At 39.7% G+C, this 13,688-nt stretch overlaps 1 protein-coding gene across 1 annotated transcript; it reads left to right on the top strand.

Annotated features, from left to right (window-relative positions):
• Positions 1-3,916: 3,916 nt before the first annotated feature.
• Positions 3,917-11,885, top strand: LOC131187341 (CD59A glycoprotein-like). Its single transcript, XM_058161593.1, has 4 exons — positions 3,917-4,073; positions 6,922-7,004; positions 7,784-7,879; positions 11,358-11,885. The coding sequence occupies exons 2-4, from the start codon at positions 6,941-6,943 to the stop codon at positions 11,564-11,566; spliced, it is 369 nt and encodes a 122-aa protein (XP_058017576.1). The 5' UTR covers positions 3,917-4,073; positions 6,922-6,940; the 3' UTR covers positions 11,567-11,885.
• The last annotated feature ends 1,803 nt before the right edge of the window (positions 11,886-13,688 follow it).

Raw genomic sequence — 13,688 nt, 5'->3', positions numbered from 1 at the left:
AGCCCCCTGTGAACCAAAACGGGTGGCGGGAGAGCTGTGTTGCCCCCCATGTCCCATTTTTTGTGCCTAGTACGCCTGAAGCCAAAATGGGCTGCAGGGAGGCTCACGCTGCACCCCCCTATGCTCCCCCTGCCCCCCATGCAGGTGCGGCAGAGTCCCGAATATCATCTGGCTGGTGGGAGGTGCACGCGCATGCACAGTGGAGCTGAGCTAGGCTCTGTGTGCCCCCTGCATGCCAGGACACACACAAACACACAAACACCCCGTAGGGATGTCTTACCCCCCGCAGTATTTTTTTTTCAGAGAATAAGTCATCTGTGTACCAAGCTTGGTTGAAATTGCTCAAGGAGTTCCAGAGTTATGCTGGAACACACACACATCAGTGGTGAGTTGCTCCCGGTTCTGTCTGGTTCTATAGAACTGGTAGTAAAACCGGCGGGAAGTTCCACCACCCGCCCCAATGTCATCAAGGGGCTTCTGTGCATGCTCCCATTGTGAACCAGTAGTAAAGGTAAGGAGAACCCACCCCTCACACACCCACACACCAAGGGGTGTTATGGGTGTCTTATCCCCACAGTGTTTGTCTCAGAGGGTAAGTCATCTGTGTAGCAAGTTTGGTTGGAATTGCTCAAGGAGTTCCAGAGTTATGCTTGAACAAACATACATACATACATACAGTACATCATTTTTATATATATAGAAGAAGAAAAAGAAGATAGAAGAAGAAGATGGAATTAACCCTGTGTTGCCATTAACTGATAATTTAGATGTTTGTTTGCTATGATAGCCCTTCAGAATTACACTGTTCAAACAGAATTACGCTGTTTGTCAGTGATTACACAATTCTGCTGATTAAAATACAATAACAATGGTTAATAATTCACTGTGTCATAAACTAATTGCATGGGCAGAATCTGCCAGATTCACAAGACTGAAAATATAGTAAGTAAATTTCATAGGGTATCATCATTATATTATACTAACAAACTTAAAATGGTTTTCTATTTATAAATATTGTACATTGTATGCTTAATATAGTTGTGGACCTTAGATACTCTCTCAATTCTCAGTAATGTAACTAGCATCCAGTTCCTCTCTCCTTTGCCTACCTCTTTTTGATCCCACTTGATCCTTGGCATATCAATATACTGATCTCAGTGAACAATACGTCTAGTTCAATAAACACATCTAGGAATTTTAACATAGCCGTTTTCAACCTAATGTCGTCCAAAGGTTTTGGACTTCCAATCTTATAATTCTTATGCTGGTTGACAATTATATGAATTGGTCGAACCCAATTAGAGGTACCATGATGAATAGCACCATATTCTACAACTTCTAGGATTTATATCCTATATTGTACCTTATGATTCTTGACTAATGTATTTTTTCTTTTATGTACACCAAGAGCGCATGCACCAAGACAAATGCCTTGTGTGTCCAATCACACCTGGCCAATATTCTATTCTATTCTATTCTATTCTATTCTATTCTATTCTATTCTATTCTATTCTATTCTATTCTATATGGTATGCACATTTTATAATATTAAACATGTAAAAGAGGAAATTTCTTTGAAGAGCCAGCAGTGGGGGTTTTTTTAGGTGATAGAAAGACTTCTAATTTTACTGTCCTTTCCCGCAGGAGAAAGCTGCGACTAACTGGAAATGGATGTGACCTCTATCAGTGCCCTGATTAATTATGGAACCTACATCAGGCCAATATCATTACTTTAAAAATGGTTTCCTTTATATCTTTCAGGCATGAATAACCAGACACACATGTACAGAGTTCGGGCCAATTACTTTATGTTCTGCCTATAACACATGAATCTCCCCAGCCTGTCAGCCTATTCTTGTAAATAATTATATAACGCACCAAGGAATTTAGGGGAGATTGGTCCTAGACTTTTTCTAGTTGCTCAGGGTCTCCAGGCTAAAAGAGAAATAAAAATATTTTCTGCAGACACTTCTCCCCGCTACGAATAAAAAAAAGTCCAAATTTCTGCTTACCAATGGGAATATCAATTTCATACAAGACTTGCAGTCTTTCATCAGGTCAGTATTTACCTTATCAAATAAATCAAAACAAAACTAAACCTTCCTGGATTACAGCCTGCTTTTCCCAACAATTAAAGGAGAAATCACCAGAGGAATGGAGCTAATGGCCATATGGAAAGAGCAAAATATGTTTGCATAAATTCAGTGGGATCTGATGTATAAGATCACTCTTTTAATGGTACTGAAAGCATAGAGTTAGAAACATGAGTGAGAATTCAAAATTCTCATGGGAACTACCAAAATGTTTTTAAGGGGAAAAAAAATTAATTAGAAAGGAGATTCTAGCAAGGACTGAATTAGTGCTCACTGATTTTGGGAGGGGGGAATCCATGAAAAAGAGATATTAAAACTGTTGGAGAAAAATCTGTTAATAGGAAAACTCTGTCCCATGCTATTTCAAGGCTTACAAGTTTCCTCTCAACCTTCTTAAGTGAGATACATTTTGCCTCTTCAAGCATAGGACTTCAGTCTGCAAAAAAATTGTGACAGGTTTGCAAAACCAGGTCAAGAACACATGGACATGTTCAGTAAGATTGCACGTGCAAGACCCAAGGGAAATAGGCTGTATTTATAAAGTTAAAAGCAATAACGAAATACAAGATTCTTAATATATTTGGTTACAAATTGATTATAAAAAGACAAGAGTTTAAATAGACCAGAGTGAGCTTAATGTGTGAATACAGAAAATAGCTTTACCTATGAAACACCAAAGGGTGTTGACTGTTTCCAGGCTACAATGTGTTTGGCTACTTTACGGTTCAGGAGGCATTGGGTCAACACTGCCAATGGATTAATTCAGAAAACACTGGTTAAATCATGGATTATTGTGCCATGAAAAACAGGCACAAGTCAAGAGAATTGAAATGCAGTTTACTTGTTGATAGTAGAAAGCTAAAAATGATCAAATTACCAAGGCAAAAAAGAATATAGTTCTCATTGCTACAGTTTTGCATAATAGTACTAATCTTTCATACCACAATATCTATTTGTCAATTAACAAGTTTACACTCTTTTCCCCAGTTTGTGCTGTCTTTTAAATGACGTTGATGATTTCTGGCATTAGAAGGATCCAAGATAGAAAATGAAAATACAGGTTGCTAAACGTATTTTTTGCCACTTAAAAATTCTCCTCTAATAAAGTTTTTATATGTTTAAAGTTTCATGCAGTTATAGGTTGTAGCATTTGAAATATAGGTGTTCCGGCTTAAAGCAGCATTGGGAATTCACATTTTCAAAGTCTAATTCACATCACTTGTAAGCAGAATAAAGGAACTTGAAAAAAAATATTGGTGGCGTATTGGCTCATCTGTGTTTAGATAGATCCTCTAATACTGCTCCGGATCAGACTCCGAAGCACATAGATAAAATAAGTCACCTTAAGAATGTAGGCCGAGCCTGGCACATATTCTGACCGCGTCCTATATATGTAGTTTATCATAGTTAAGTTTGGGGCGCGGCCGGTGGACCAATATAGCATATCGCGCGATAGCTTTCGTCATCAGGAATTGGAGATTGCCAAATACCCTGCGAGAGGGTCCCGTAAAAAAGCAAGCAATTTGGATTCCTATTGTTATCCTGTAACTGTCATACATACATACACCACCACCCCTGGAATAAAATGGTTAAAAATGTATTGAAATATGCTGTTTCCCTCCCCCTCCTCGCTGATATTTCTATTATTACGGCTTTTGTGTATTAATCTCCCAACTTATCCCTCGATGGCTCAACCCCTTAGCTGAAAGCCAAGAAATAGTTCTTTATGCTACGATCGCTATGATCGTGCAGCCAATCAGGGATCAGGTAAAGCTGTAAACTAGCCAGTGAAAATCAACATTAGGTTGGCTCCGCCTCGCCCGAGTTTTTTATATATATATATATATATATATGTTTATTTTACTTTGCCGAATTGAGAGCGCCAGGCGTGGGCTGAGAAGCTTCGGTGGAGTCGGGTGTATTTTTTTCCTGTGACGCGGCGTTGAGTCGTCGTCTCGTCCGGCCGTCTCCGTTTGCCTCGTGAGTATCGGCTGTTTTCTCCTTCTTGAAAACAAGGCTTCTGGCAGGGCCTGTGCGCTTGACTTGGTTGCTCAAATGCTCCTTTAAAAACCCGCTAGCGGTCGGACTCCTAGCTTGAGTCCGCGGCAGGCAGGTCGTTTGTCGGGGGCGTAGCGTGGAGTGTGAGCCTAGCTATCCTTGGGTTTTAGCTTATATTGAACGCGGGATTGGAATAGCAAAAGAACAAAAGAAAAGGCCAACGAGTGGGAGCCCCCCCCCCAAAAAAGATGGAAAAAAATAACGGTTTAGTCCTGTCTGGTTGCTTTGTTTTAGTCAGAAACCCAAATTTAACCTCTCTCTTTCTTTCTCTCCCCACGGGGTAAGCATTTCTCCTTCTTTCCAGCTCGTTTCCTGCGCTTAGTGTTGGTATTCCTTGTGTGTCCAATCACACTTAGCCAATAAAAAATTCCATTCCGTTCCATTCTATTCTATTCTATAGAAAGTTAGGGGAAAGCGGGTGGCCGCCGCCTTCAAGCCAACGCTGTGAAAGGTAGAAGCAGCCGAACAAGCATTTTGGACTCGGTTGCAAAAAAAAAAAAAAAAGTTATTAATGGACGCGCGAAACGGACAGCTGCATTTCAGCTCTTTTGGAGCGGCTCACTGTTTTGGAGACGACGCCTTGTCGCCGGACGCAGCCTTGTTGCTCCACTCAAAAGGCGCGGCCGCCCCTCCCCAGGAAGAAAGACAGCGCGCCTGTGACAGATGGAAATTTGGTGGGAGCCTTAAGCTATGTAAAAGCTCCAAGGCTCCCTTCCTATATTGCAGGGGTCTCCAACCTTGGCAACTTTAAGCCTGGCGGACTTCAACTCCCAGAAACCCCCCCCCCCCCCCCCGCCAGCAAAGCAAAGCTGGCTGGGGAATTCTGGGAGTTGAAGTCCACCAGGCTTAAAGTTGCCAAGGTTGGAGACCCCTGCTATATTGCACCACAAGGTCTCTCAAAGGTGGGCGGCAAACCGGGGTCTTCAATCAATATATGCAGCACGCGCCCCGCAGACAAAACACACCGCAGGCTTGTGTTATTTGCAAAAATAATAAAGGCAGGATACCCCTAAACAAAGTGTGCTTTTTCATTAATGGCAAGCAAGCAAGCAAGCAAGCATTAAAAAGGAAAAATCCGAATTGAATGAACTCGTTTGCCAAAATCAGAAAAAGTGGGTGTCGGATACAACTTTAAACCTTTTCTTCCTCCATTTCTCAAAAGTAACACTTGTATTTATTAAATGTATAGGCCGGCCATCGCACCATCAGATGACCGTACATTTAAAATCTTGAGATGATAAATATTGCCACTAAAAAAATAACAAGACTGGCTAAGGGAAAGGGAAAGATAAATAAAGGCAGAATCTTTTCCCAACCAATTAACTACTTCGTGGATGACACGCCCCATTCCCGGCTACAGGCCAATTGGCAGAGCCAGGTTTTAAAGCTTTTTGGAAACCTTCACCAAATGAATTATTTGCTCCAATGATCTACTATGCAGCTTATTGCCATTTTAAAATTTATTAACAACTAAAGCATACATTAAAAAAATGTGAGGCCTAAACTGTTGTTCATTTAGTTTATGCTTAAATCTGAATTTGGTGCTACAGCATAGACGCAATGTACTTTTTAAACTACCTTTGTGTAACTCTTTAATAAAGTATAGCAGTTGGCAACTAGATTGCCAGCTTCATACCCTTGCCACATATAGAGTGCTTGCTTTTAATATGTTAAGGATGTGCATAGAGAGGATTGAAAATATTATGGCTAGAAGGACTTCATACATCCATAAAAACAGTGGTGACAATTTTTAAGAAAAAGTGGAGTATGACGCAATATAGTGGTGTAGTAGCATAAAGGATTGAAATGTATGGAAATATATAGTTGATAGTGTTGATGATGACTAGTTTTAGCTGTTTTCTCTTTTTTTTCTTGCTCCTTTTTTCACTTTGCATTATACTGTTTACTGCCAATAGGAATGAGGTGACTATTTGTGCAGTTTAATTGCCATTTCTACTGCTGTGCTCAAGAAATGCTTGTACTCATTTGGGATTTTGATATGCTATGAGTCCCATGTGATAATGCATAAAAATCAATTTAAATGATACAGCTAATGGTGACAGATCTCTAGCAAGAGTGTATTTTGGAAACAGTGAAATGGAGTAGTGGATTAAGTACATAAACATTTTTCTTCATGTTGTGATAAATTTCAATTGTTTGACACACAAGACAAAAGTGCTTTCAAATTTAGTAATATTTCATTTTAGTGGTTTCACTTTCGAGGCCAGTAATTTAACAGATCTTTTCTTCAGGGTCAGGGTCATTGCCTTTCACGAATATTCTGTCACATGCCCAGAAAAAATTATATTCCTATTTAGCACTCATAAAAGTTTTATATAAGGCTGGCATAATGACATAGGCCTCTATGGCACTCAGCGCCCTCTCTGTGGGAATGTGAGCCATCGCCCCAGTTCAGCTCCGCTGTGCATGCTGGCCAGCTGGTCTCTGGGGCAGGGCGCATGTATGCGGGGTGGGGCACGTGTGGAGGATATGCACGGGGGCGGGGCCATGTGCAGAAGCTGCACATACATGTGCGGGGGGTGCATGCATTGGGGGGCGGGGCATATGTGCAGGGCCCTGCAAACATTGTATTTTGGGGATTCGGATGCACGCGCGCTTGGGCACTTGGGTCTGGGAAAAGTTAGCCATCACTGACATACCCTATAAAAAGTTGAGGTTTAGGATACAAATACTGTTGTTCGGTTTAGATTATTGTGTTTATTTTAGGTTTAGAACATCTGATAGGACAGCTTATTTTTTTATTATGTAGGTTGAATAGAAGAAACAAGATGAAATCCCTTTTGGTCACTGCTGTCATTACTACCTTTGTTCTGGCTTTGTTCCTCCATTCAGGTAAGGAAGTGAACCCCACGGTAACAATGCAGAGACCAGAAGAATAGAACAGGGAGACTAAGGTGGCTCATTATTCAAAGGGCTGACTGAGTTTTAGTTTGATGGTTTGGAATTATACGGATAATATAATAATGATAGAAAAAAATATATATCCCTTTGAATGGCAGATTCTTGGTTTGAATTGTATGAAACTGTCTTTTATAACCAGTCAAATTGTTGGAGCAATCCTAGTGATCCAGTTTCAAGGGAATTGCTTACCATTTTTGTGTGGGTCTTTGAGTCAGTTTTGACTCCTGGAAACTATATAGTTTCCCTGCCAAGATTTTTGGAAATCTGACATCTTGTGAGGAGCTAATTGTGAAGCTGTGAATGATGATGCAATATTTGTAAATACATAGATTGTTCGGAAAGCTTTTTAACCACGGTGGCACAGTGGTTAGAGTACAATACTGCCGGCTGCTGCTGCTGACTGGCAGATCAGCAATTTGGCAGTTCAAATCTCACCAGGCTCAAAAGTTGACTCTGTCTTCCATCCTTCTGAGGTGGGTAAAATGAGGACTCAGATTGTTGGGGGCAATATGCTGATTCTGTAAACCGCTTAGAGAGGACTGTAAAGCAGTATGTACTGTAAGTCTATTGCTATTTTGTTAACATTGTTAAAATTTTGAACTGTTGCTAAACAGAACGGTAAGAAAGGACTACTTATAAAGTTTTCTAACAGGGATTCTGTTTCAGAAGGGAACATTGTGTTCAGTTTCTTTTTTTCCTTATTTATTTAGGAAATGCTTTAGTGTGCTACAATTGTGACATTGGGAACTGTGACAAAAATATAACCTGCACAGGTGAACAAGATACTTGCTTAATAGTATATCATGGTGAGTATTACTTTATCTCTTTTATATTTAATGTCTGAAGAAATATACAAATTCATTAATCTGATATTTAGACTGATTTTAATAATTCTGAGCAGTTTAATATGCACACAATGAAGTCAGCAATAAAATGTCAATATACCGTGTTATCTGGAGGGAACAACAATCAAACACTTCCTGCCCCTTCTGTTTTCATGTGTGCCTTTGAGGGTTTTTTTTTCTTTTTTTTTACTTTTGGTGACTGCCTGGACAAATCCCTGCAGTTTTCAAGACAAAGTTTTTTGGAAGTAGTTTGCCATTGCCTCCTTTGCAGGGCTGAAACAGAATGATTGGCCCCAAATCACCCAGCTGTCTTTGTGCCTCAGGTAGGACTAGAATTCACAGTCTCCTGTTTCTAGCCTGATGCCTTAATCACTACATTAAACTGGCTCGCTCTCCCACTTGCAGAGAAAATGCCAAACGAAAATACTTCCCACTACCACATTATCTCTAGGATGGGGAAGATCTGTGTTTTAGTTACTCTTTTAAACAGTACTGATAACACTTACAGGTGGGAGATCAAGCAAATTTGCAGGGAGGATGTTGCAGAAGGAAAGTGCCGCAGAGACTTCTTACTGGATCCTAGAAGATTGCATTGCTTAATCAATGGGATCTGCAGCAAGCCAGCCTCTTGTCAGTTCTTACAGGTTGAGCAGAAACTATAGGAAAGAGAGGCTCCCACAGATAACTAGTCTATATGCCGTGTAAGGTTTTTACGTGTGGCAATCAATATCTTGAAAGTCACCTAGGTGGCAGGAACATCAGTGCCCAGATGGCCATTTTGTAGAATTTACAAGCTTGTTGGTAGCACCAGCAAGCCAAAAACCAATCTGTCCATAACGAAGGGCAGAGAATATCCTTCCCTGAGACAAAAATCAAACGTGATTTCCAGTATGCATTAGGCCCTCAATTGTTCCATGCTCCACCATCCCGCTTCTAGCTTTTTAGTTTACAGGAACTGTTCTTCCACACATCAGTGGTGTTTTGTGTTACACAAGCTGGTTCTGCCAAAGTGCCCAGCCTTGTCTGTTAGGTCTGCAATGAAGACTGTTCCCCACAACCTAATTCTTTGCTTATACATCCCCTTTCATCTCATTCAGATAAAGATCTATCTCTACAAGGAGGCCCTACCTTGACTAAAAACTAAAATGCAAAAAGTCTATTGATTCACTTCAGATTTGGCTTTTGTATGGCTTTCCTCTATATGTTTTGTTCAATGCCTTAGGCATGCTACCTGTGCAATCTTGAAGCAGAACGCTTTTTGGTGATAGGGACGGTTTTGTGGTTAAGTGGCTAGCTGATCTTCCAGTAATTGGGTTATAAAAGAAGAAATTAAGAAACAGGATGTTAAGGATGGGGAAACAAGTCTTGGTGCAATGCATAATTTACAAAAAGTCTTGGGTTGGAAGAGAGATAAGATGTCAGGGTTCCAATGGATGCCCTAATTAAATCATGAGCCTTGAGCCAAGCTTCAAAAGAAATCCAATTATTTATTAGGAGCTTCATGTCGGCGTGTTCCCAAATGAAGCCAACTCTGACCCCACGTAATTTATGGCCCCAATCATAGCCCTCTTTCACCCCTTCCCCCAGGGTGTGTCATCAATCATATTCGCCAACGGAGTAATTTCGAGGGTTGTAGAGATCACTCCCTTCCAGCCACTGTGGGTAACCCTGGGAGACAGCCTTGAGAAAGATATGTCTGGAATGTGCTCCTGTCTTTGGCTGATGTGCTGGTTCATCGGTTTCCCATCCCCCTTGCCTATGGCAACTCAAGAACAGGACAGGGATGCTTTGCGAGTTGACATAGGACACTTTTTATTTTTATATTTTATTATATTTTATTAGGTAAAAGAGCAAAAAAGGAAAAGGGATACATATACATACATAAAATTTTATGCTAGGTTGAGAAGAAAATGTGATTAAAAAAATAGGGTCGTCCAAAACCTAACAAATACCAAGGCAAGCAGGGAAATGTAGGAGAATTGATGCTGAGAAATCTTATGTCTTGGAAGAACAATTAATAGTTTGGAAAGTTAATAGTGGGCTAAACAGAGTTGTACTCTGACATGCCTTCCTTGGAAAAGCAGTTCTCTAGTAGAAGCCAGCAGCTCTGCAAACGCCTAAGACTCAAGCAGGTGGGTTTATGTGAAATTCTAGGGGCTTGAATTTCAAATTGAAATTTCAAAAATGAAAAAAACTGACCTGTATTTCCAATAATGCACATGCTCATTTTCGAATGAAATCTTACATTTCATTTTAGAGTTTTAGTCAATCTATAGCACAATAATAGAGTTGGAAGGGATCTTGGAGATCTTCTAATCCAACCCCCTGCTCAAGCAATTTCCTTCTCCCCCACAATTTGGGATTATGTCATTTTGTGAATTCAGCTGAAAATGGCAATAGCTACTCTTCCTCTGGTATTCTTTGTTTTCAACATTATTTTCAACAGACCCGATCTTATTTTCTTTTCAGGCCCCAACATAAGCACCAGGTCTTATTTTCAGAGGATGTCTTACCCGCTTACTTTAGGATCACCGCAGCCATGCCTCCTATGCCCTGATACCTGTCACGTTGTTGGCCTTTCGCATTGTGCCAGTGCTGCCGCTTGCGGCAGTATACTGCGTGGCTTGTGCCAATGCCACTCGCGGCAAGAGGCTGTGTGGTATGTTGTGCTGTTGCACAAGCAGCGGCACCAGCGTGACATGCCTCGCAGTGGCACCAGCATGACAAGCTGTGTGACGTCCAGCCACAGAAGTCAAGCAGTAGTGCAACAGGTGTCAGGCATGGGAGACCTGGTTGTGGTGGTCCTAAAATAAGCGGGTGTGGGGCAGCTCCACCCCCGCCCTAGCTTGATTTTTACGCATGTGTCTTACTCCACGTTGTACAACCAGATGGGGAGCAGGGCTTATTTTTGGGGTAGGGCTTATATGAGGCACAGACATGAAAATCAGGCTAGGGCTTGTTTTCGGAGTAGGTTGTATTTTCAGAGAAGCACTAGTAAATTTTTGTTTTACTAAAACAATTATTCAAACTATGACATAAAGTTTTCTAGTGAGTAGCTAAGGAATCATTGCTTATTTTACTATCTCCTTTTTTTGTTGGAAAAAAATGAATGTTTCTTATTTTTTTCGGTTTTATTTGGCCTAAGGCTGTTATCAAATGTTGGGATAGAGGGGTAATAAAACAGAGATGGTAAAATATCCCTATGAAATAAGATTGAATTTTTTTGACAAAGGATTTTGGCCAATTCAAAATCTTTAAATAAATTTTTAAAACTTTTTTGGGATTTTATATAGAAAAGTGGGGTACAAATAGTCTTACAATATCATTTAAGGTGTTTTTAATTTAACCACTGATTAAAAAGACTGAAATTATTGAACAGACTATATTTTCCACCTATACGCACAGTAAACTTTAACTTTATAATCTTTTTTTTTTTAAGGTGTAAAAAATACGTCTCGCTGCTGGAAGTATTCTGACTGCAATATAGACTTTATTTCACATAGTTTCGGAACAAAAAACTTCAGATACAGGTGCTGCCAATGGAATCTTTGTAACAGTGCTCCAAATGTAGTAACTAGCAAAATAGTTCTCAGTGGGGCTTTCTTGCTGACCATTGTTCATATGTTAAAATCTTTAGTCTGGAACTGAAATGGCGCCTTGTTTTTCATTTTAAAAAGATACAGACCACTGCTTATCTTTTGAGAAAGTGTTCCTGCTGGAGAAGATTAAATTACTAAAATACAGGATTAAGTAGATAAAATTAGTTTGCTGTACTGCACTTGTCAAATTTTTCCTTACATTATTTAATTTCCATTGGAAACTCACATTTAATCTGTATGACATTCATATTAGCCAAATGTGGATATATAAAGTCTTGCTTTTGTTCGGAACATGTTTTGAATCTCATAAAACCGCAAACTACATTTTAACTTGCAAGCAATTGTTGCAATAAAAGTGCTATTATATATTTAAGTCTGGATTGGGGTTTTTGTTTACCTTGAGGCTCTTTTTGATGGCACAGCTGAAGTGTCTCCAGTAAGCTAAACCATTCTAGTCATAACAGTGCATGACATACCATCTCCTTGCCACTTTTGTGGGTGGTTCCTTATCAACACAAGGAATATAAAGGAAGGCTGCTTTCAAGGAATATAAATCCTTCCATCCTGCCCCCCACACCCAGCTGAGCCGCGCGATCATCAGAGGAAAGCCTCTGATGATCGCGCGGCTCAGCTAAGATCGTGAGAACCTTTTAAAAGCTTTTTTTCTACAACCTCTTTGGCCGAAGAGGTTGTAGAAAAATGTTTTTTTTAAAAAAAAATGGCCACGCCCACCCAGTCACCACCACCACTACCAAGCCACGCCCACAGAGTAACAAATTTTACATTTCACCACTGGTAGAGTCACTCCTAGTGGGAAATGATACTTTCTGTTTGGACAATAAGGCTTAAACTTAGAAAAGCTGCAGCTTGGTATTAAAAACTGTGGGACTAGAAGCAGTGAGAAAATATATGTTAATTTGCCTGTTGGGTGGGCCCTCCAGTGTGGGTGCGCTGTGCTGGAATTGCTTGGTTGAGTAAGAGACAGAGTACTTCTGTGCCCTTGGTTCTTAACCTTCATTTAATTTTATGCTTTTGTAGTTCTTTATTTATCAAGCCGCCCTGAGTCTTCGGAGAAGGGCGGGATATAAATTCAAATAATAATAATAATAATATCCGATAAGCTGATTGCTTATTGTACCATATGACTGTCACTGGATGTTGTGCCTTGCGATTCTTGTGCGCTTGGCACCAAAAAGGTTAACCATCACTCATATAGAGAATGTAAAGATATTTTAAATGAAAAAGGGGAACTTAAAACCAAAGAGGAATTGAGTGATCAAGGGATTGAGATAACATGGTGGTCATATGTGCAGATACAATCTAGATATGAGAAGGATGTTAAAATGTATGGTTTAAGTAAAGAATTAACAAAATTAGATCAGATATTAACAGGGACAGATGAAAAATTAATAAAGAAAATATATAGCTATTTGTTAAGTATTAAGATGGAAGATAAACAAGTAAAAAAGAGACAATGATAATATGGGCTAAAAATTTTGGCTACTTGATTGTTAGACCAATGGCAAAAATTATAGGATAGAAAATAAAAATTGGCAGTGTCTATTGAATACAAAGAAAATCTTTATAAAATGTTTTATAGATGGCATATTCCACCCTCAAGATTAGCACAGATATTTGAATGTTGGAAATGTCATCAGTATCTTATATGGTAGACATGTCAAAAAGCGAAAAAATATTGGACAAAAATACATACATCGTTAGAAAAAATGATAAAACAACATATAGACTTGAAACCAGAGACATTTTTGATAGGTATTTTACCAGATAAATATAATAAAGGGAATGTATATTTGGTGCATATAGCATATGACACAACAGTGATTGGTCTCATTTGAGACAATGATGAATCCGCATACAGATGGGAGGTTGAACGATTAGCCTCGTGGTGCGACTGGAACTGAACACACTCAAAACTGTAGAAATGGTGGTAGACTTTAGGAGAAACCCTTCCATACTTCCACCTCTTACAATACCAGACAACACAGTATCAACAGTAGAGACCTTCAAATTTCTAGGTTCCATCATATCTCAAGACCTAAAATGGACACCTAACATCAAAAACGTCATCAGAAAAGTACAACAAAGAATGTTCTTTCTGCACCAACTCGGGAAGCTCAAATTGCCCAAGGAATTGCTGATACAGTTCTACA

Source organism: Ahaetulla prasina, chromosome 1, assembly GCF_028640845.1.
Source record: "Ahaetulla prasina isolate Xishuangbanna chromosome 1, ASM2864084v1, whole genome shotgun sequence".
In the NCBI taxonomy this organism is placed as follows: Eukaryota; Metazoa; Chordata; class Lepidosauria; order Squamata; family Colubridae; genus Ahaetulla; species Ahaetulla prasina.
This window is presented reverse-complemented; position numbering and strand designations above follow the sequence as displayed.

Coding starts and splice junctions, on each gene's coding strand:
- LOC131187341 (XM_058161593.1), top strand. CDS start 6,941: ATGAAATCCCTTTTGGTCACTGCTGTCATTACTACCTTTGTTCTGGCT. Junction 7,005..7,783: donor GGCTTTGTTCCTCCATTCAG/GTAAGGAAGTGA, acceptor TTATTTATTTAG/GAAATGCTTTAGTGTGCTAC. Junction 7,880..11,357: donor TTGCTTAATAGTATATCATG/GTGAGTATTACT, acceptor TTTTTTTTTAAG/GTGTAAAAAATACGTCTCGC.